Source organism: Vidua macroura, chromosome 1, assembly GCF_024509145.1.
Source record: "Vidua macroura isolate BioBank_ID:100142 chromosome 1, ASM2450914v1, whole genome shotgun sequence".
Taxonomy (NCBI): Eukaryota; Metazoa; Chordata; class Aves; order Passeriformes; family Viduidae; genus Vidua; species Vidua macroura.
In genome coordinates, this window is record NC_071571.1 from 55,757,323 (window position 1) to 55,781,468 (window position 24,146).

Sequence of the window (24,146 nt, forward strand, 5' to 3'; positions counted from 1 at the left end):
CTATTTTTAACCAAAAGCATTCCTTTAATGGCCTTATTAAATAATCTCTGCACACATTGAAGTAAGCAAGGTATCATGATTAATGCAATTATTGTCAAAATACATACACACCCATCCTAAAAAAAATCTTTTAGCTAGGGTGCCAAATACCAGCCACTAAAGGCTCAAGCCCAATCTCTACAAACTAAAAACATTCTAGATGGCAGCTGCAGGGGTGGGGGGGGGGGGGGGGGGGTGGGGGGGCATTACTGGATTTAGAAAGACTTTCAGAAGTGCAATTGTACCAAAAGGTTTGATTCTTATATACAGCGTGATTGGGAGGAACATCTTAAAAGTTTTAGACTGATTCCTTCCTGTGTATTTAAAATTAACACAAAAAGTCCAATTTCACAGAACCCAGGAGCTCTAATTCTTGGGGCTCCAAGGGTGCTTCAGGAGGGTGAGTCATCAAATTTGAGTTGATTTGATTTTAAAAATTTTAGTGTAAATATTACTGTAAGTTCTTGAGGAGCTATACTCGTTTTGTTTTGTTTTGTTTTTTAAAAGCATTCGTGTTTTTTGTTATGAACATAAAGACAATATAAAAGCAAAACAATATACTTATACTAAGTAAAAATAAATCATATAATATATACAATTAGTACTACATGAAAAGTAGAATGGTAATTTAAAATAATGCATTATCAATTTCTTAATTATTGATATAAATATAGAGTCTGTAGTAATTGTCAAGCTTCATTTTAAAGTGAGGGCTTGGAGAACTATTCCCAGGTAAGCCCTCCAAGTTCACTTTAGAAGGAGGTTTAGCTACTATTTCTCCACTAGTTAAGGCTAGGACTTGGTCAAGGTCCAGGCCTTAACTGTAAGAGTCTCTTTAGTATATTTTAAAAACCTCTTTGTAATAGCAGTTCTTCAAAATAATATGTCTTATAAATAGTTATACAACCATATGTGAAGGTTTATAAAGCAGCCTGGCTTTGTCATTTATCTTTAGCTAAATAGTAACAAAAAAGGCATTTAAACAGCATTCAACTGATAGCAGTCATAATATAAAATTGTTACTCATTCTTTAGTACTACTTTTTAAAAAAAGCAAAAATCGTTTTTATTTCTATAACAAAATAGCTATGTCTCATAATTTATAGGAGCAAGTTTTGGCAAAATTAATTTAGGCTTTATGTCATTCACTTATATAGCAAAGGTATTATATCTTATGATTCAAACAGGTGTATTACAACAAAACTTAAAATCAACTTCACTAAAACTTTAGTAAAACATAACAAAAAATATACCTAGAAGAACCTAAAGTTAACATCACTGAGACTAAACAAAATTAATCTTAACAAGAATTAACATATTTAAACTCTATTATTACAAAAAAGATACTGAAATTTTGTTATATAACAGTTAAACATCAAGGTAATTATGCACATAAACTGTATTGAGATAGTAACATGAATTTACTGTAGGATTTAAACTGTTACGGCTTTTAAAGATTGGTTGTATGATAGATTTAAGTTTGGCTTGATAAAAGTAACGGGATATAAACATTAAAGGCTAAAACAATAAAAAATTTAATTATATAATACTAAACAGCTGTAGTGAAAGATTCACAATAAAATTACTTTGTTAAAAAGTATATGGTAACTGGTAACACAAACAGTTTGACTAAGGTGAGGTGTCCCTCAGGGCTTTTGATTTGTATCAAGTGTTGGCTTTTGATAGCTGCTGCTCCTTCCAATGCTTGAAAGCACCTGGGGCGCAGTCTTTAATGGCCAATCACTGGGCCATTGGCTTTTTGAGATAGCAATCACGTCTGCACCTGTATCAATGAGTCCTGTTAAAATTATGTCCTTGTCTTTCAGAGTCACGTTGCATTGGTATTTGTGATGCTGAGTCTTAATACGTTGTATCCAAAAAATCTGGGCGATCTCCATGTAGAACCAAATCTGTCACCCCTCTGTTCAGCTGTTGGGGGTGCAGATAGGGGTGCTGCTGGGAAAAGTATGAGTTGGGCTATATGGCTCCTGACCGGGACTACACAGGCTGGCTAGGGGTTCCAAGCAATGATTTTTATTTCTCCAGTCAGAAATAAATGACTCAGAGTCAATGACTCCCAGCAGCACAAACAACCCTGTTATTGAGGTAGGTGATCTACCTATAAGCAAAGTGTGATAACTGGGTTTCAAGCGTCCATAGATTCCGGTAGGGAGACAAAAAACTGGTTAGATGCGGCGTTGGTTTTGTTTTCCCCCGGCTGCATGCAGCTCTTGGGAGCCCGGCTGTGGCACAGCTTTCACATGCTGCCGGGGTTTCTGCCACGGGTTCCCGGACACGTCCTCCATGTCCCGGGCATGTGGGCTGACCAGCCGCTGTAACTGTGCAGTAGGGATCCGGCAAAGAAGTAAGGAATTTGTCCATTTACTCCGTGCTTGGCAGGAACGGTTTATTGATCGCGCAGCGCAGTTCGGTGGAAATGCGTGACTGCTTCCAGCACTCACATGGAGAAAATGGCGCCTGGGCTCTGGCGGTATAGGATTTTATGGGGGTCGGGACGAGAGGACCCACAGCCTCCTGTCCAATAGAGGCGGCTGCTGTGGTGGTGAGGTTGTCCACAGCGACCACCCAAGACGGGGCTGGGGCTGTCCCTGGGTCCCTGGGCTAGTGGGGATGCGGGGTCGGGGTAACTGGCGGGGAACTCTCTGGTCAGGACAGGGAGTGTCTGCAGGAGTGACTGGGGTAAGCTCCAATAGTACGCAGTGAGAGCGAACCACTGTGGGGAGGGGAAAACACAGATTACAGAACTTGGCTATCTAACATAAATTAAAAACCCCTAATCTAAACCCGAACCCCAGGATGCAACAATCAGATACTGTTACTGTGTTATTGGTTGATATGTCCAGTCCTGCACTCCCTGGGGTGGCTGCACACAGGTCAGTGACGGTCCACGAAGGCTGCTTGGGGCAGAGGCTGGGCTGAGGCTTGAGGTGGTCCACTCTGAGGGATCAGCTGGGGCATTTGTGTCTTTGAGTGGTGCCGCTCCACGCTTTGGCTCCGGTTTCCCAATATCAGACACTCTTCAAAATCATACTTGGACCAACATAGATTAGCATAATGCCTTCCCTTACGGCACTGAGGGCAAATACTGGGAGTTTTGGATCTGGCCTCCCCCTTTTAGAGACAGTCCTTTTTCAAATGCCCAGGTTTCTTGCACCTGAAGCACATTCAGGGGTCCCTCTCCTTAAGGGCCTTTTTCTTTAATTGCATCCAGTTATCATGAAGGTCAGGAGGGAATAGATCAGTCTCATAATCTGAGTCTATTGGTCCTGGATCAAAAGGCTCCCCCTCCTCCTCACTGCTACAGCTGAGGTCAGCAATGTAAACTGCTAATGATCATGAGAAAGGATGTCTTCCCCTCCTTTGTATGGGCAGGGGCGACGTTGATGGCTGCGGCCACTCTTCAGTATCAGAGGTGCCAGTTTCAAGTGGACAAGGAGAGTCAGATGGAGGAGAGACAGAGTGAGGTAGGGGGCTGGTGGCATCTGCAGAGGATACAGACTGAGACTGTTCTTGTTTTTTTAATGTCTCAAAAATTATTCTCCAGGATGGGAGCATACACATTGCTGGCTCAAATCCCGTAGTAGCTAAATCATAGAGCTTCACCCCCTTGTTATCCCAAACAGCAGTTGCCAGAGTCCAGCTTTGGCAAAACTTTGCCATGTTTCACAAGCAAAGCAGGCATTAGTTCAAAAATGCCTCTTCTTCTTTAGAGATACTTTGTCCTAAGTTCCCCCTGACTCACCTCCTTTCTCCATGGAGGGATTGTTTTGGGCCTGCTCCTGGTTCTCGCACCAGCAGTTTCAGTTCCAGGGGGCTCACCGATTGCAGCCAGATAGGCTGTTCCTTCTCCTCACATGAAGCACCTATTATCGGTGATGGAGAGAGGCGGGAGACTGAAAGGTGATCAGAATCCTAATTTATTGTGGACTACATATGCTTATATACTATTCTAGGAAGGCTAGTAATTTTTTACTACAATGATTGGGTTAATCATCACATAAACAAACTTAGACATTCTGCAACATCTCTTGCTTGCAGAAGTCTTCATGTAATCTTCTTTCTTGATTCAATCTTCTTGCAATCTTGAAAGCTCTGTTTGTTCTTGCCAAGGCAACCTGATTAGCAAATCTCTTACGCTAATCAGGTCCAAAGTGCATCAATAATTACTTTGATGCCTGGTGGGTTTTTTTCCTTAACTAAAACCCAAGCTATTTCAACCCACCACAGTAGTATACATGGGAAGATTCTTGTTCTAAAAATCTCATTGTTTATTATTTCCATCTATGTGGCTTAGATTCACTGCACAGAAATATGACCTAGACGTGGTCTTCCAGATGTATATTTATCCTCAGGAGAAATGCGTGACTGGGTTTATTTTTGTCATTGTTAAGGAATGACAGGCCCCAATTTAGTGCCCCCACTGAGATTCTCAAAATCATGTGCCCCTCACTTGCTCCCCCTTTCCCTCCCTCCCTTCCTCTGGTGGCTGGAGATGGGAATTGGAGGCCCAAAAGGCAAAGTTCATGGGTTGAGATAAGAACAATTTACTGGAAACAGCAATGTGACACGCACAAAATTGAGACTCCACAACCAGTGGGTTTTTGATGTAGGTATGTTTATTCAGCGCTGGGCACATGGGGGAATACTTCCACCAAAAACGTTTGCCCTGGAACAGAGCAGATGGTCTGTTTATATACACTTAGCATCATATGTATTCATGAAAGATTCAACATCACCTATACATATTCATGACCTATACCCGCCTACTCTTGCTTCTTATGTTAATCAGAGATTCCTCCTTCTGCGCTTGTGCCCTATCTTCTGCTTTGTTCTGGTGGTCTTGGGCAGGGGTCACTGGATGAAGTAAGTAGTCAATCTCACAATACCCTCTGGATGAACCTAGTCCTTGTGCAGGCTCTCTTGGTGTCTGTTCCTCCTTCAAGGCTTCTGGCCACAGTGCAAACTAAAGATCCAGCTTTTACTGGTTTTTAGAGCACTAGTTCCTACTTTATCAGTCTTAAACTATAGTGGAAATCCTATTGTTGCATAGCAAAGGATTATCTGTTGTTAACGCACTTGATTACACAGCAAATTGTAGTTGCATAAATTTAGTTATAGGTTCCTATTGCCAGCCAGGGGTTTATGTACAAGATCACTAACGGGATGGGATTGCTGTGGAACGTGTCTCGAGCTGTTTATTTTCCAGCATTAATCTCATTACATGGTTATGACAATGGGAAGATGCCAGCAGCTCACATCCTTGGCAGCAGCTGAAGAACTCAATGTTGCAACACACTTTAAAAGTTTTTTGACCAATCACACAATGGAAAAGCATATTGACAGTAGATTTATCCAACCACTGTAAGCACTCCTACCTTTGGTTAAAATAATGGTTGCTTATATCAAATACAATACCTGCTTGTAAGCCTTAAAATACAATGCACAGAGCTCCATTATTAAGCTTAGAGCTTCCTAATATCTTGCTAGATATACTTTTCTATAGCTTAAGGAGTTTTTTTAGCCAAGTGTTAATACACAGGCCATTGTTCTATTTGTCCTTACTTTCTGCTTCTCATACAACGTTTCTGCTGACAAATCTTATGGCTACCGCTTAGCTCTAATTGCAGTTCTGCAGTTCTGAGGCCTACCTTTTGCAGCTTTCCCAAAACCCCCTGATTTTAAGGATTCCCACAATTCCCCCTCTTGGTACATCTAAGAAGAAGCCTTCATACCGTATCATTTATTAACTACCTTGCATTTCACAGCTTTACCATAATCTATCTGCTTATTACTTGCTCAAATCATCTTTTTTGCTCTCATTAAGCATTGCTATATTACAACACAGCAATTTTAATGCTGTGAAAATCCAGTCAACTCAAAGGGCGTAAGTCATATCTGATAGCAATTACAATTCATTGTTTGAAAAGGTCTCGCATGTTCCAAGGTCTTAATTCAAAACCTTCCTCCATGTTTATACCTTCATCCACTATTCCTGTAAGATTTTGAGAACTCTCTGCAAATCCATTTCCTACCTCTCTCTCTCTTGTATGATAAAAACTTCTTTGATAGTTTTGTCCATCATTTGTCTCACACACCAAAGTATGCAAGGTACTACTACTAGTATCACCACTTAAACACCCAACACATATAAACCTGTTTTACAAAGTTCCCTTAGCCAAGGTGCAAAGCTCCATCCTTTGAACAAATCATCTAACCATGACCCACCATCTTCTTTCATTTGAGCTGTTAAATCTTTCAGCTTTTGTATGCTTTTGTGGATGGATTTAGAATGATCAGACAGGTTCATACAACACAAACCTTCAAATTCCTCACAACCATGTCCATGTGCCAGTAAAAGAAAATCAATTGCTGCTCTATTTTGTAGCATGCCTAACACTGTTAACAACTGTCAGCATATCACTGATTGCAGTGGATGTTGCATTAGTTTGTTTACTCAGCCAACTTCCAACCCGATCTAATTGTTTCAATGCCATTGCTGAAGCCAGTTGGGGTAAAAACAAACCTGCTGAAACCCTTTTTGCAGCATTCCAAGGCATGAAATCACTCTTACAATTCTCATCATAGTGATGAGCAGATCTTGTTCCCCTATGTTTCTTCTTAATGACTGATTTAGCAGTAGGTGCTATCACAGTGAGCATTCCAATGCCTCATGGGCCAGCTTCAAGGCATGGTAGAATGCCCTGCCAAGCCCATTCTCCACAAATGAACCAATATCCTTTTGGTAATTGTCACGGATATTGGTCAACCTTGGAAGGCACATCGCAACTGTCTGAATAATTACACCAAAAACTTGAATTTCTGTAGGCAAAATAATGGGGAGTAACATTGTACTTTTGAGGATCACCTTCTCACCAATCATTAGCTGTAAATGTAAGGCAGAAATCCATTGTTAAAGAACCAAGGATTTCTAATTCTTGAGGTTCAGATACTGCTTTGGGAAGTTCTTTGGCCCAAATGTTCCAATCCAATACAGGATTGCTCCCTTTGTCAATTTCACCAGGCTTACTATTGAATTGCTTTTTCACCAAGGGCAAATCCTTTACTGGCACACAAAGTAGACAGGTTGAGAACGGCTTTTCTGGTTCTGAGTTAGACAAACATATGGTATCTGAGCCTGCTGCCTTGGCTAAGGTCACCCAAACATTTGTTTTTGGTTGTTCCACAGGCAAATCTGCACTACAAGAAACAATTAAAACCAACTAACACCAGCATATAATTTGATTTTGCTCCATCCTTTTCATGAGCTAATTTTTGACAAAAGATCTTCTCATCTATATAAATTTAAAACCTTTGCTTTTGACCTTTAATAAAAATTTCACCTTTGAAAATCCAATAGAGGGGATCTATAACATAACAAAACAAAAACCATGCTTTTGACAAAAGAGGTCTGCCAAACCAACAATTGACATATTTATAAATAGCATAAAAACAGAGTTTGCAGGTTCCACCGATGAACAAGGAATGTCAGGCTTGACCTGTGATCCCTCTGTTCAGCTCACATCTGCGTACTTGCTTCTATGGTCCTGAACTTGTCAACACATTCTTGGGTGCAATATGGTTTGACATTTTCCAGTGGGACCCACTTAATTCCTGTACCTGTAGAGGCACAAACATACCCTTTCCCCCATATTATTAATCGGAAAGGACCTTCAATTTGTCCTGTCTCAGGGTTTCTAATTAAAACAAAGGGATTTTCTGTCCATTTCACCTGTGTGTTATTTGAAAAATGCCTAAAAATTGGTGGATCGGGTTCTGCAACAGAGCTGTTTAAAAAATGAAAAACATATAAAGCTTTGCTCAACCTCATCTGTGGTATGATGTCTACTCCCCCTTCTGTTTATCAAGAATGCATTTTAATGTTTGAAGTGTCCTCTCAACAATTACTTCACTTCTGGGAGAATGAGGAATATCAAAGATGTGATGAACATTCCAATCCTTTAAAAATGTGGCTAATTTTTGAGATATATATGAGATATATATTGTTGGTTTTTGCTTCTTGGGGCACACCCAATGAAGCAAAAGCTTGTAAAAAATGTTGATAGGCAGGATTACCTGTTTCACCTGCATGAACAGAAGCAAAAACTGCACCACAGATCGTGTCCACTGAAACGTTAATATATTTTTAATTTATCAAAGGAAGGGTATTTACTGATATCTGTTTGCCATAACTGCAGGCTTTGCAAACCTTGCAGGTTGACCAGTCCTGTAGAAACAGGAGGCCAGTCCTGCATCTTAGCAGAGACCTCTCCTGCCTGGCTTGCCAAACTGACATGGGGAAATTGAGACTCCACAACCAGTGGGTTTTTGATGTACGTAGGTTTATTCAGCGCTGGGCACATGGGGGAATACTTCCACCAAAAAATGTGTGCCCCAGAACAGACGCTCTGTTTATATACACTTAAGATCATATGTATTCATGAAAGTTTCAACATCAACTATACATATTCATGACCTATACCCGCCTACTCTCGCTTCTTATGTTAATCAGAGATTCCTCCTTCTGCGCTTGTGCCCTATCTTCTGCTTTGTTCTGGTGGTCTTGGGCAGGGGTCACTGGATGAAGTAAGTAGTCAACCTCACAATACCCTCTGGATGAACCTAATCCTTGCGCAGGCTCTCTTGGTGTCTGTTCCTCCTTCAAGGCTTCTGGCCACAGTGCACACTAAAGATCCAGCTTTTACTGGTTTTTAGAGCACTAGTTCCTACTTTATCAGTCTTAAACTATAGGGGAAAACCTGTTGTTGCATAGCAAAGGGTTATCTGTTCTTAAGGCACTTGATTACACAGCAAATTATAATTGCGTAAATTCAGTTATAGGTTCCCTATATCAAATGACAAGAAAATGAACAGTAACAACAACAATTTTAATAATAAAAGAGTACAAAAAAAAGAGTGATTCACATGCAAAAATGCTCACCGTGGAGCTTGTGACCTGACCACAGCCACATCACGTCACCCTGACCACTCCCTTCAGCTTAGGAGTAGCACCATCCAAACCAGTCCCTCCAGCTAAGAACCAGCATTATCCCACTGCTCCAGCTGCTACACTTGCTCCATTAGAAGGAACTCCTTCTCCCCAGAAGAAAGTCCCTTTCCCCCACCCCTGGCAATGATGTGAGGCGGTATAGAATAACCTTCATGTCCTAGCCATGCCCCCTCCCAATGACTGCAAAAAGTATGTGTAGAAAATCAGCCAGGACACTTCAAGGTTTGTTATTGCCTGTGAGTGTTGATGAATGGGGGTTTTTTTGCATTGTATTAGGAGTTAGGAAAAGGATATTGGAAAGCTAAATTGACTGAGGTGGCATACTGGTGGAATGGAGACCTTCTGTAGAAAATGGTGGTAAACTGTAGGAAATAGTTTAATAAGGCAATCACTAAAAAAAGGAACCTGCCTATAAGGTGGGCATATAGTGAACTTGAATATGAGTGATCTATGTTAGTCAAAGAACTCATGAAGATATTTTAATAATTGCAGTTTGAAGCTTTTGAACTTTCCAGGCAGCTACAATACAACATAAAACTTTTGAAATGGAAGAAATTTGTCTAGGCCTAGTATTTTGTTGTCTACTTGGACAAGAAAGTACAGAGAGCATGTGAGTATTTTCCTATAGTGGATTGATTACAGGATGATGTCTCCTGCCTGTAAAGGCAGTCTTTCTGAAAGAACAGCTATTACTTACAAACTACTTGCACTTTGCTATACCATTCACTGAGATTTGTTTGCTTCCAGGTTGGAATGAAAACTAACTTTAAAATGTGCATGGTATTAAAAAAAAAAAAATTGGAAAATGTTCCGATGGAAGTTGGAAGGTGTTACTCATTTAGGAGAATAAAGTAAATATCCGTAGTTTTAATGCTGACAGTCTCATCTAATCAGATGAAAATCAGTCTAGACTTCAGTCTACAGGGGTAGAGTGTTGTTGCAGCTGGAATAGCTGCTAATAAAGTCTGGGGTAAGGAAGCAAAACGGGCCTTTGCATAATATCCACAGATGTTTAATTCAGCTGTGCAGTAAGATGCTCAGGGTCCAAGCACACACTCATGGGGAGAGTCCAGGTTTCTGTGTCTCAAGAGGTAGGGGCTGAACAGTGGCATAGGGGCAGTACAAAGATGAGGGCCAATGGGGGTATAGGGAGGGACTGGCTGAGGGACATAGCCACAAGGGAAGGAGCCAATGAGGTCAGGAGAGCTTTTGAGGAAAGCTTCTTGTGTCTCTCTAACTCAGGGAATGCCTTTCAGGGTCTCCACAGAGTGTGGCTGGTGAGTAAGCATATCTAAAGGGAAGTGGTACAGGAAATCCATGAAAATACTAGAAATCATCTTTGGTGTGGGTTGTGACTTTTTTGTCAGAAATTAATCTTCTTTCCCCAGCTTTATTCCTATACCTGGTTTCACTGAAAAGCTTATTACTACTAATAAACTTGAATAAACAAAGTGCTGAGAAGACTTCAGACCATCTGGAGAAAAATTCTTACTTACATATATGTAGGATAAATATGCAGAATTTCCACAGTAAAAACTGCATCAAGTAAAATCTTCTAAGATTTTCACAGTGAGCAAATGCAGAAATGCTCTTTGTTTCTGAATCCTTTCCCTTATACAGCATTGGGTCTGGACAATTCCCAGGCAGAGGTTATCTCAATTATATCAGGAATATTTCTAGTAATGCAAGTGTAATATCCCCTGTATTTCTGTCCTGATCATTATTTTGCTGTTCTCATCACACCTTTGCTCGGCATGGCTGTATTCTAGATGGAAGATCTTTACTCTATATTTGAGTAGTCATATATAAATGTATAACTTCAATATAACTTAATATATAACTTTAAAGTCATTGAAGTTCTAGAACATGGAAGGGCATAGAAGCTGGTGAAGGGTCTGAAGCACAACTCTTATGAGTAGCAGCTGAGGGAGTTGGTGTTATTTAGTCTGAAGAAATGGAGGCTAAGAACAGGCATTACTACTCTGTACAGTTTCCGGAAAGAAGGCTGTACAGAGGTTGGGATTGGTCTCTTTTTACCAGTAACAAGTGACCAGATGAAAGAAAAAGGCCTTAAGTTGTGCCAGGGATTATTTACATTAGATAGTAGGAAAAAATGTCCTTACTGAAAAGATGGTCAGGCACTGGAACAGGTTGCCCAGGGAAATGCTAGAATCATCATCCTAGGAAGTGATCAAAAAACATGTAGATGTGGTACTCAGGGACTAAGTACTTGCTTGGTTAATGGTTGGACTTGATGGTCTTTCCCAGCCTTAAAGCTTTTGTGGTGGAGAACATCATCAATGTAAGCAAGTGGTGTATTACAGGTAAAACACAGATTGAGTTTGCTGATGTTCTGTTATGTAATCCTGTTGGCATATAAATGTGAGATTTACAAGCTGAGAGCAAAATGAATCTGTTTATTGCAAAGTTAAGAGAGTACTTATACACTTATTGTGAGAATCTTTGTTCAGTCCCTCACATGCAACCCGGTTGCAGGCCTGTAATAAATCTGTTAGCCTGACAGTTTGTTAGTTTTCTCAAGGTTTGCAGGCTTTGAAGAAATAGGACGCCTTTCCTCTTTTCAGATAGTGTGTAATCTACTTTCTTCCATGCTTCCCAGAAATTTTCTTCAGTGTCAGGCTTGTGTCTTTCTCACATTTTCCCCTTTTTTCATTTTTTATTGGGGTCATAGATAAAGCTAAGGTAACCTGGACTCGTTTTTGTGTGCTTTTAAAAGCTCTGATAATGTTAAAAAAGATAAGATAGAACATTAAAAAGGATATCAATGCCCATTAACAAAAGATAGGTCCCCAGGGGGAGGATTGGGGTAGAAGAGATAAAGTAAACTGCCCAATTAACAGAAGATAACTGCCCCACCTCTAACAGATGGGAAATAGAATAAACACCCCCAAACCATATCTTTCAGCCTAGGACAGGTGTGAAAGCTTCATGTTCTGTAATAAAATATTTTTATGGGAAGCATTACAGTTTTGCATTTGGAATGACCCTAATATTTGTGCTTATTTCCACTTTGAATTTTTTTTAGGCTTTCAGGGTTATTCCCAAACTGTGGTCATGCAAAGCTAAAATGATAGCAGAGCGCCTTTGTTTTTCAGAATTCTGACCTGCTGGGCATTAAGCTTATGAATTTATTTTCCTTCTCACTCTGTTTTTTCAGGCTCTAAATCACAAAACTGCTTGTGGAACACCATTATCAGTGGGCTGACCAGCAACTTCAAGGAAAGGCCAAAGCTGACCATTATCAATGACCCTAGACCTCCTGAAGAAATTTTAGCAGATGAACTACTGCCAGTGGACAGCCCTGAGGCATTGGTGAAAACAACCTTCAGGTCTGATTGATATAAGTTTACTTCATTTATCTTTGAGAGGATATCTCTTTAAGATTAAATCTGTGGTGTGGGTTTGGTGACAGAAATTGATACCAAACGATTTTGTAATGCTGTATATCTTCATACTGAAAAAGAGAGTAAAAAGAGATCCATAAATAATATTGACTGGATTGGCCTTTGATTTCTTACACCTCATTAGCCTCCCCAAAAGATTATTTACTTTTGCAGAAATTCTGTAACTAGTGAAAAAATCAACAGGTCATTATATGATGATGTCTTTGAAGGTTGGTATTGTTTCATTTGAAAGTGATTTAATGATGAAAAATTGCACTTTAGGACAGATGATGTGCTTCATCAAGGCAAGCATGATTTACATATTTTCCTATTGTTGTAATGTGTTGAGAACTATCTAGCATTAATATATGAAGGGGAAGAACTCTGGCCAGGTTCTTGAAAAAAAAAGATTTCTGCTGTTGTAGAGTGATATATCTATGTTTTTGAAGTGTGATATATATATATTGTTGTGTTTTCCACTCTTTCATTTATTGCTGTCAATGTACAGTTGCCATATGTTTCTTGGAAATATGTTTTCTGAAAAATTGTCTCTCAAAGTGAGGCAAAATAGAGAAGCCATAGGGCATACAATGGATTTTTGTCTGAAATTTGAAAATTGGTGTGAAATTGGTGTGAAATTGGTGAAAATTTGTGTTCTCAGAAAAAGCAAAGTGAGTGGCATACTTGATTTTTCAAAATGTTTTTTCAGCTTATTTCTTGGTTGTTGAAAATTTTTGCTCTACTTTTCTTTTGTATTAAACATACCTGTGTTTACAATAATGTTCCTTGATTTGGATAAATTTCTCTGACTACAGTGATTTTGATTATATCTGAGTCTGTGAAACTTACTTCATTCTTCATACAATTATTATTTTGAAGGTACTTGATTGAGTCATTATATTAGGTAGTAATTTCAGGTATTTGTTCATACTGCTTGATGTTTAAAAGCATAATACCATAAAGTGAGTTTATGCCACTCTATATAAATAACCCTGTCATTTCATAGTGGATTTTCATTCTTTAATATTCATATTTAAATGATTCTGGACAAGGATTTCAGAACCTGGATCCTCCTTTCATGATGGCCTATGGTATTTAATGACTTAAAAACTTTGTATCTCTAATATTTAAAATCTATAATTTCAAGAGATCTAAGTATTTGTCAGCTTTTACTTTGGATAACAATATATGGGTAGCAGCATTCCTTACATTGCTATTGTCAAGATAATTTAAAACAATTAATGCAGCAAAATAGTGTCACGGCATTTCAAATAGTATAGCTTAATAAGGACTGATGAGTTGGAAAATGTAATTTTGCAAAACAGTTTTGCTAATACAGTTTAAAAGGCTTTATAAACATCACAGAATCTTTGTATTATATCAATATAGATATTACTGTATAATGTGTCATTTTGGGGGGCTATATAGATGGAAATCCAAACAAATTGTTGTTATAAAATAAGTACTAAATGCCTAGTTTTCCAAAGAATCAAAGCCCTGTGTGTGCTTAATAGCTTTGCGGAGGAGGGAAAGGTAAGAGAGTTGTCTTGGTTTGTAAAAAAGTTGTTGGCCAAGGAAGGCAGGAACCTCCCTTAGAATGAAAAATATGACCCCCTTCCCTCCAAATTATTATAACTTTGAAATTAAGGGGCTTTCAGGCAAAGATATGGGAAAAGGGATAACAGTTCTTTCTTAATATGTAATAACAAGGCAAACAACAACAATGGCAGCAACAACTAACAAAAACAGAAACCTAAATAACAGCCTCCTTTTAGCTGACAAGCACTTTCCCCTTTGCTGTAGTCTGGTTAAAACTCAGAAAAGCAAAGAAAACTAAATCTCTGTGTATAAATCAGAAAAAACTTGGAAGGTTCAAAATATACCCAAAAACGAGATTAAAGCTAAATGAGGTTAGATGTTGGTGCCAAAAAATTGATATATTTTATTTAATAGTTAAAGAGGCAAAGAGAAAGAAAGAGAAAAGGAAGAAAGAGATAGAGAAAACGTGTGCATAGGGACCAGGGGGACAGGGGGAGAGCAACAGGGGTTAGGTAGAAGCATATCACCCATCCAAGGGTCCCAACGTCTCATTGCTCCCCTCTATAGATATATATTAATATATCTCTATAGATATATATTATGTTATTGGCTTTTTGCAAATAGTAAAATGGATGCTATATGTATAATGTTAAAGTAACTTTACTGTATAGTTTTTATTTCTGTTACATATAGTAGTGAAATAGCTGATATAAGTATGCTTGTGTTAAAATGCCTGCTTGGTTGGAATAATATCCAATGAACATATGATGAGGACCCCTGCTACTGATATGCCAACTATCAGCACTCACTGTCTGAAGACAGTATGGACCAAAGCCCAAAAACTGGAGGAGACAAGAATGGACTAAAACCACAACCAAGAAATGCACATGCTATAAAATGGCAGACCTGAGGAGGGGCCATGCTAAACAGTTCTTGGAACATGTAAACTAGTTTGGGGAAAAGTTTAAATATGCATAATTTTTTATGAATATGCAACAGGCTGATGTAATAGAAATGGTATATAAAGGGTGTTTCCAAAATAGCAGGTGTGCTCTTGGCTGAGTGCCAAGAAGCACTCAGCCAAATAGCTTTGCTTTATTGTCTTTGTCTCCTATTGACCTTCATTAAACTTTTAAATTTTACCAGGAGACTGAACCTTGTTTTTCACATCTCCATCTGGTCTTCTTGATAGTGAGGGTATGGCCCCGCTGTGGCCATACCTCACCGTGCCATACCACACCGCGCCATACACTGCCACACATTGAAGAGTATAGGATTCAGTGGATTAATATACACTTTGGGCTAGTTTGGAATGCCCAGTTTTATATTGTCCCTTGCAACACTGAGGGTCTGTTGCATCATGCTGCAGTGCTCTGGTGCAGGATCTGGGGACCCCATGGGGGAGCTTTGGTGGGCCATGACACAACCTTCTGCTGTGAATAAGCTTCCCCAGGTGAAGGGCCCCATAGCTGAGCTCCTCTGCACATTGGAGGATAGGTGTTCACTGCCTTTGACCAGAGGCCTTTCCAACACGCTCTTCTAGTTTGAAAGCAAAACCAGTGAGAGACTCCAAGTCTCCAAGTCAGAAATACAATTTACTAAGAAAAGGGGAAAAAAAAACCAAAAAACAGACACAAAAAAACAAAAAAACAAAAACAAAAACAAAAAAACCAAAAAAAACCCCACCAAAACACATGCAATAATACAAAAGAAGAACCACTGACAGAGTCAGAATATAACCTGACACCCTGCTAGTTAGGGTGGTGGTAACAATCCAGATTAAATGGTCTTGTTGAAGTGGTGATCCCATAGAAAAGATCTGGTAGCTCTTGTCCTCTAGAAACCAGCAGGTAAGGGCTGCTTGTTCCACCCCAAAACCTAGATTATATCCAGTGGGGATGCTTAGCTCCTCCCCCCTGGGCAGAGCATCTCACAATGGGCTGATAGCATTCTATGATAATGTGGTGGATACTTGATTGCCCATTAAACAGAAATGGCTCCCGGAGGAAATTATCTCTTGAGTTCTGTGGCAAGGCATTGATGAGTCTATTAACAGGATATAAGGAAAAAATAATGCCCCTCCTGGTTTCAACAGCTCTTGATGATGGAGATAGAATACACCTTTATATTGTAACCTAGGGCACACACACCTAAAGTTGTTCTTCCCCCACCCTTTGGTGCAAGGGTCTGTTCAAAGCCTGGCAGCTGATAGCCCTGGGGCTGTGGCCTCCTCCCCGAAGGTGCTAAGCTTGTGCTTTGTGAATGTCCCCAGTCCTGAGTTGTTATTTTACCTTATCTTCATCACCAAATGGGCCTTACTTGGAAGGCCTATTCAGGGTGTGGTGGTATTGTTTGCAGCTTTTGTAATACAGTTTTAAAAGTCCTTCATGAAAATGTTTAACTCATAAACAATAATATTTCAGTCTCTGATAACCTTTGATGTAGTTATGGTCACAGCCAGCAGGGGCGCTGTTGGCTCCCGGCTGGGCAGGGCAGGTGTGATGATTCCCTTGTGGCTGCAGGGGGTGCTGCGACACAAGCCCAGCTGCCTCTCTGCACATGGGTAATGGTCAGTGTGTGGGCAGAAGAGATAGAAAAGGGCCTTCCTTTACAAACTCACAGGGGCAGCCAATCCTGGTGTCCCTCCAGATGGTGAAATGGGTTATAGCAGGAACCTTGGAGCAGCAGAGGTGGGCAGACCCGGGGAAGCAAATAAAATGTAGCAGAAACTCCTCAGCTGTAGGAGGAGATGGGGTGTCCTGGCAGGCAGGAGGTACAGGGTTAGTGAAAAACAGAGCAGTGGCAGAGAAGTGGCAGGGCTGGGCAGTGGCAGCCAGGTTCCCAGACACAGCTGGGAGAGGTGATTTGTGGAAAGACACAAATGTATTTATTCAGCACTGGTCAGAGACTAGCCTTCTATTTATTTTCTAAAGTCTTACATATATATAAAGTTACACAATGCACCTAATGCATATTAATTTCTTAACCTCGACTAGCCTCACCTTGTATTATAATGAGCTTAAGTCCTTCTGTGCCTGCCCAGAGTGCTTTTGCACCTGCACAGTACTGGCTACTAGTCATTCAGGGGCTGCCTGGTGGTCATGGGGATAAAGTCAGACTGGACTTTCAACCACTGAACTTTTAACCTCATCTCTCCTTGCATGTCCCTTGGTCTCTCAGTCTTAGTCCAAGCCTCTAGGCTGGTCTTTGTCAGGTTTAAGGGTCAAGGAGCTCTTCTTATCTCAGTAGCTCTGCAAGCCTTGCTAGTCCAGCATTCCTTCTCCTCTGCTATGGCTTATTTATCAAAACATCCTTGCATTCTTTGTCCTGTCTCCACAGGCAAAAATCCTGCCTTGTAAGCACAGAGCACAGCAAATATTATGCAATATACATTGTCCAAAACAGCTATCCTAAATCTTAAATTATATTCTAACCTAAATTAATTTCTAACCCCCATATCTCAAAGGCTCCCTCAGAAGGAGGCTCAGGGGCTTTGGTTTCCTGAGGCATCTGAGCAGATGGTGATGGTCCTTTCCAAAGAGATAGGGTGTTAATAAGGTCCCAGTCCAATGGTCCTGGTCCCAGTCCCAGTCTTATGAGCAGAGTATCTCTCATGGTAGGAGAAGACGGCAGGAGATGGAACCCTACAGTGGTGGCAAATTCTGAGCCAAGCCCAGCCCCTCACACCCCAGCCAAAATCTCCCAGTATCTCTCTCTTCCCAAGACAATGCCCCTAGGCTATGAGAGTGCATCCAACTGCACTCCTGTCTCCACCTTGGCCATTTCTTTTGTCTCTTTAAGTATTCGTCATTACTGTCTCTTAGCAATAAATGGGACAAAATTCCCTGAAAGAAAGAAAAAAAAGGAAAAATCCTAACCTCCAGCAAAAGTACAGTGCAATTACTGTCTAAATAAAAACAAAAATGCTGCAGCGTTTTTATTTGTTTTTATTTGGTTTGTTATCTTGCTATTATGGTGCTAATTGGGGCTTAGGAGGCAGTAGCATCTTTTGTAGGAAGGGTTGTATATTTGATTGATTGGGATCTTCTGTGTGTCATGAGCTTTAAGTGCAACCTTGACTGCTGTGTCTGAATGCCTGTAATTGCCTGGTAGGCATGGGCTTTCCTTGTTTCTTATTTACTAGACATTAGGGGAAGATTTTGTTGCTCTGGTGCCTTTTGGGGAAAGAAATGTGTTTTACAATGTGAAAAACACCAATCACTTGTTTTAAAATTTTAAAAGTTTAATAGTAATAAAATAGTTATTAAAAAAAAAGAGTAATAAAAATTAGAGCAATAACAATTTGGACAATCAGAGCTAGGACAATAAAGGACAATAAAAAGCAAAGAATTACGGACGTTAGATGCTTTCCTCAAGAAAGCGTGTCCTCTAACAAAGGAATAACCCTTAAAAGCCATAGCCCATTGCATATTCATATGTTTCATACATGATGCAAATATTCTTTTCAAACTAGGAATTTTTCTGCTTCTGTCAACTCTCCCCCTCATCCTGTAAAGCAATCCTTTTGGCTCTGGGGTGTCTGGAAGTAGTCTGCGCAGTCCAATAAAGAGGCCATAAATCCTTGTCTTGAGATTTTTGGGTGTTCTGTTGCTGTTATCTCTATGTGAAGAATTTCTTGGTTATCTTATCCATTCCTTGTGCTGGTCACAAAATAGTATCTTACATCACATAGCTTCTATTTTAATATTATGCTATAGCCTAAAACAATATTAAATTAAATATGTATATATATATATTAATAATATTATTAAAAAGGATTAATACAGTACTACAAAGAAACTTTCCAACATAACACATATAATATTCAATTTAATATTTGCAAAGAGCCAATCATTTAATATGCATTTTTCACATAGAAGTTGACCAGTGTAGCAGGTCTTAATTAGGTAGCTGGTGACTGAATCTTGGGGTAGGGATGGGGTGGTGTTGAGCTTAGATGAACTAGTTTCACAGAAAGAAGAACCAAGCCCTGATTTTGAATATGACTGCAAAAAAACCTGTGAAATGTAGCAATTCCCTTTGTGAAAACCAGAGTTCACTCTTTAGAATTTTAAAAGTTTAATAAAGGATAAAAGAAGGACAGTATTTCCAGTGCTGGGGTGCTTTTGGTGAATGGCCAAAGAGCATGAAAATAGCTTAAAATCATGTTGTCTATATATCGTTACATTGCTGGGGTTACATGTATATTCATTAGCTTATACATTATTCAAATATTCCTGAAAGCTTTTGATGTTGCAAGGACTCCTTGTGTTTAGGTTTCCCATCCTGACTTATCTGTATGACATCCTGAGATCAAATCAATAAATTTTATTCCTTCTTGTGGTTTCATCCCTGTGGTTTCACACTTTTCTGATATGAGGAGTTTACAAGCTCTTCCCCAGTCTCCTCAGATACTCTATCTTGTGTCACTGTGTGAGAAATGATACTCACTTCCAAAATTTAAAAGGTTTATTAAAACCTTATCAAAAATACAACAGAAGACTGAATAGAGAAAATATTACAGCGCCGGGAGCAAACTATTTTTCCCACCATGTGCTCGCCCACACAATGGAGGTTTCACTTTTTAACCCATTAGCCCCTCCCAAAGTTCTGTCCATTGACTCCTTCTTCACTGTCTAGTGGTGGAGTTTACTTCCTTAAGTCTTGATTGGAGGGCAGCTGTTGCCATAGTAGCCAGCCGACCCTCCCAAATGTCCCAAACCCAGGCCATTCCCTGATTGCAACACAAGAGCATAAATTTTTATAAATCTATAAAACTTCTCTTAATGTATATACATATTTTGCTTTTAATTGTGAGAGTCAACCATCACATTACTCATCTATCTGATATAAAATTTAGATAGCCAAACCAAATTTTATTTCTATCTCTTTTATTTTAAAGAAAGCAAGCAAGCAGTGCTGGGTGGCCAGGGAGCCACCGCTTCACTAACGACACACACCACTTACAAGTTCGGCAAACTATATATACTGGTTTTAAGCCTACAAAGCATTTTCCAATGTGCTTGGTTAGTCTGAATCAGCAAATATCAGTAAGCTGGAATCAGCAATTTCATAATCTTTCCAGGTGGTCGTTGGCTTCCTCTCCTTCTTGTGGTCGTCTGAAGGGAGGTCTTACACCGGTGTCTACTACATGATTTTGTCAAGCATATCAAGCTTTTTATTATACATAAGCATTTTAGTCGCTTTGTTGCAATATCCCTTTAGCTCTACCACAACTTCCTCTGTTTTATTCTAAGCATCAGTTGTTTTGCTACCTCATCTCTTTACTTTACTATACGTCTTCTATTTTGCTGCTTTATTTGGCTATTCGGGCCAAAAGTTTCAGTTGCTGATTCTATTGCCAATTGACATGAATCACAAAAACATTTTTATCAATCCCTGCCCTTTTTCTTTATGTTATTGATACGTGTCTTTGCTTCAAATTGAGCTAATACTTTTTTGGTCGCAGTTCTATTTGGTTCTGCTTTGGTCTTGACTATCATAAGGGAGTGAGTTTTTTTCTCTTATGGTTGTTATTTTAGGGTTTGTGGGCATTGCTGAAATTTGCATTCCCTGGATCACTGAATGTATTAGCCTAATAAAGCATGGAATCATACATGGTATAAACAATAGGCCTAATGCAGAACAAAGCAACATGAACTCCAACTTCTTCCACCCGGCTCCTTCAAACAAATTATTCCACCAATTGTCAGTTAATATGGAATTACATTTTTGCACTGGAACATGTGCAACTTGTTTAATTTTGTCTGCCAAATTTGTAATAGCCTCTCCATTATCATCAATCTCTAAACAACACTCAGATGTATTAAATTTTCCACAAAACCCCCCTTCTTCAGCTGATAAATAATCTAAGGCTAGTCTATTCTGATACACTGCTGCTCTGGTTTGGGTTAATTGTCTAGCTACAAGCTTCAATACCTCTGATGTTTGATTAGAATTTCTACAATGGCCTGTAATCTAATAATTTGGTTAAACATATAAATAGGGGTTCTGTAGCCCCAGCTGCCGTCCTGAGCCCAGGAGGCAGGATCATAGTAGTCTATGATCTGTTGGGAAGTTCATTATTCCAGGTCTGTTTTCCTCCTATTTCAGTTTGTTTTCTTCTGCGCAGTTTCATAAAGAGGTTGTCCAAAATATTCACCTTTGCTGTTTGGTAGCAAAAAGAATGCAGGTTGTATAATTCCAGTTGTACGGGTACCTTTCCATCTCTTTGGTAGTTCATTATATGCCCTTTTACCACATATCTTAAATAATCCATCTGGAGCTGGAGCTTCCCAATTTTCAGCTGTCTGCCCTGGATTTTCCCATTATCCCTTAAGATCTTTCAGTTCTTTAAAAGGATTAGCATGTGTTACACTTTTCCAACAAATAATTCTGTTGGTACAATTGATAGACCAATAACCTGTTGGTGGTTTCGGCCACCAGGTCATAAAAGTGGAGTTGGTGGTATATATCATCTTGCAGGGGTATGTCCTACGTATGTAGTAAAATTGTTTCCTTCCCTAGAAATGCAGATTTGGCCCACTACTTCATGACTCAGTATTTATCCCTCAGGTTTAATTTAATTAGATTTATGTGTCCTGTTCTATAATATCAACTGATCAGGTCCTACCCCTTCTCTTCTTCATGACCATTGCTCAGTCATTTGGGATCCCACACAAATCTAACAGTAAATCTAACAGTTAGTCACATTCAATTCCTTAACTACTTTTTGCATCAAATCAATAAAGAAAATTTTTCCTAACTGAATTAGGAAATTTTTTCCCAATCACGGAGTTTTTTCTTAATTTTTTCATACAGGTCACTTTCTGCTCTTGCTCTTTTTTGTTTGTTTGTTTGAATTTCCCCTAAATTCTTTGGAACATTTTTCACTAATTCTCCCTTGAATTTATCTTGTATTCCCCTTTTATCTGAGTATCCCTACATTCCGCATTTGGTAAAACAGAGGAATGGTTTTCCCCGGGGACAAAATTGATCATTTCAAGGGGCCCATCCTCCCATTCCTAAATTTGTTGCCACCCAGTAACTCTTCTCTCGTATTGTACAGGTTTCAAGTTTTCCTGGCTCATAACATCTTGCATTAATATGAGTGTGTGCTGCAAACGCTTGGGCCATAATCTGGCCATACTTCACATTTTGGTAGCATAAGGCCCCACAGTTTTATTATCCTTCTGCCTCCGCCTACTGGGGTGCTTTCGGCAGCGAGGGGGTACCATCTTCTTGGCAGCAAGGATATTCTTCAGGGGTTCCATATGAGCTTTCCCAGATTTTTTGCCATTTCTTAAATACTTGCCAATTCTTTGCTTTGACTGGCTCAGATCCACAAGGGACTCAATTACGTTTGTAACACTCAATCTTTTTAATATTTGCCTCACTTGATAGTCCTCCTCTTAATCTGTATTTCTACAACATCCACCACTCATAAGAATCTAGTTCTAATGTTCCTTCGTCTATTCTCTTTTTAAAAATATATTCAGTTAAAATCTGTTCTATGTGTTTACACTCTGGACACAACCCACTTGGAGGATAACCCCTGCAACCATGACGATACCACCTCTCCTTACAATAGTTGCATTCAGTGCTTACAAAGGGATAGCAATTACAATCTTTTCCAATACAGGCTGTTTTATCTCCCAGCATCTGATTTTTGTGTTATTTTCACTTTCAGTTCTCCTGGCTGAGAGGTAATTTTCCAATCAGCTTCCTTTGTTATTATAGGTCCTTTTACTTGGGAGATGTGTGTCCACCCTTTCTCTGCTGTCCAGATTGCTGTATCTGGGAGGAGTTTGATTCATTATTCCTTTCTTACGAAGTTCTTGAACTTTTTTTTCTCCCCCTAAAGCCATGACATACCTTTGGATTGACATATCATCTACTATAGGATTTCCCACTGGCATCTCTTGAGAATATGGCATCCCATATAACATCTCATATGGGGAGATCCCATGCTCTGAGTTCAGTATTGTTCGAATATTTAGCAATGCCAATGGTAAGCACTTAATCCAAGATAGTTTTGTTTCAATCAATAGTTTTGCTAGCTGATGGTTTACGGTCTGGTTCATTCTTTCTACTCTCCTCAAACTCTGAAGGTGCCAAGGGGTATGATGTTCCCAAGAGATCCCTAGAGCTTTCATTACTTCTTTTAACACTTTTGAGGTAAAGTGGGAACCCTGATCCAAATCAATTATTCGAATCATCCCAAATTGTGGAATTATTTCTTCTAAAATAATCTTTGTAACAAAATGTGCTGTTGCTTGTGCCGCAAGGTAGGCCTCTACCCAATGAGTTAATTGGTCTATTACTAACAAATACTTATATCTTCCCACTTTCGGTAGTTCAGTAAAATTCACTTGTATCTTTTCAAAAGGCCTCTATGCAGTTTTTCTCCCTCCCTGCAGGGTCTGTCTAGATGTCTTCTTGTTAATTTTCTGGCAAATAATGCATCCTTTTGTCTCCTGTTTTGCTATATCAAATATTCCTATACACCCAAAAAACTATAAAAAGTGGTTGCTTAGTGCTTGTGTTCCCCAATGAGTTTGCTGATGTAACTGATGAATTGTTCTTCTAGCATAACTTTTAGATAGCATTTTTCTACCATCTGGTAAAAGCCACTTATTCCCTTCTAGCTTAGCCCCTAGTTTTTCCATCTCTTCTACTTCCTTTGAGGTATAGCATATTTGATACTTTGTCTCATCCTCACTTGTACTCAAATCATTTAAAAACACGGGTAAGCATACTGCTGCCCTTTGTGCTTCTGCATCAGCCAAATTATTCCCACGAGTCTGATAATCCGTTCCCCTCTGATATCCTCTTACATGGACAACAGCTATCGCTGATGGACCCCTCAAAGCCTCTCATATTCTTGCAATCAATTCATGATGAACAAGTCCTCTCCCTGGGGTATTTACAAGTCTCCTTTCTTCCCTTCAAAAGATACAGGATATTGTCGTACTATTATGGGAATGATTGGATTACTTATTTCTATCTTAATGGGTCCAATCTCTAGCTTTCCTATTTCCCCTTTATGGTGCCACACCTTTGGATTAATTGTGTCTTCATCTTCTGACATTAAAGTATAAAGCTGTACCTGTAGTTCTTCTTGTTTCACTTCTAAAT

At 39.4% G+C, this 24,146-nt stretch overlaps 1 protein-coding gene across 1 annotated transcript in view; it reads left to right on the plus strand.

Moving 5' to 3' along the window:
* LOC128805229 (dual specificity calcium/calmodulin-dependent 3',5'-cyclic nucleotide phosphodiesterase 1A-like) overlaps nucleotides 1–24,146 on the plus strand; it is a 360,529-nt gene that overhangs the window by 36,744 nt on the left and 299,639 nt on the right. The window contains 1 exon segment of the mRNA XM_053973819.1: nucleotides 12,245–12,416. Coding sequence (XP_053829794.1) covers nucleotides 12,245–12,416 — 172 coding nt within the window.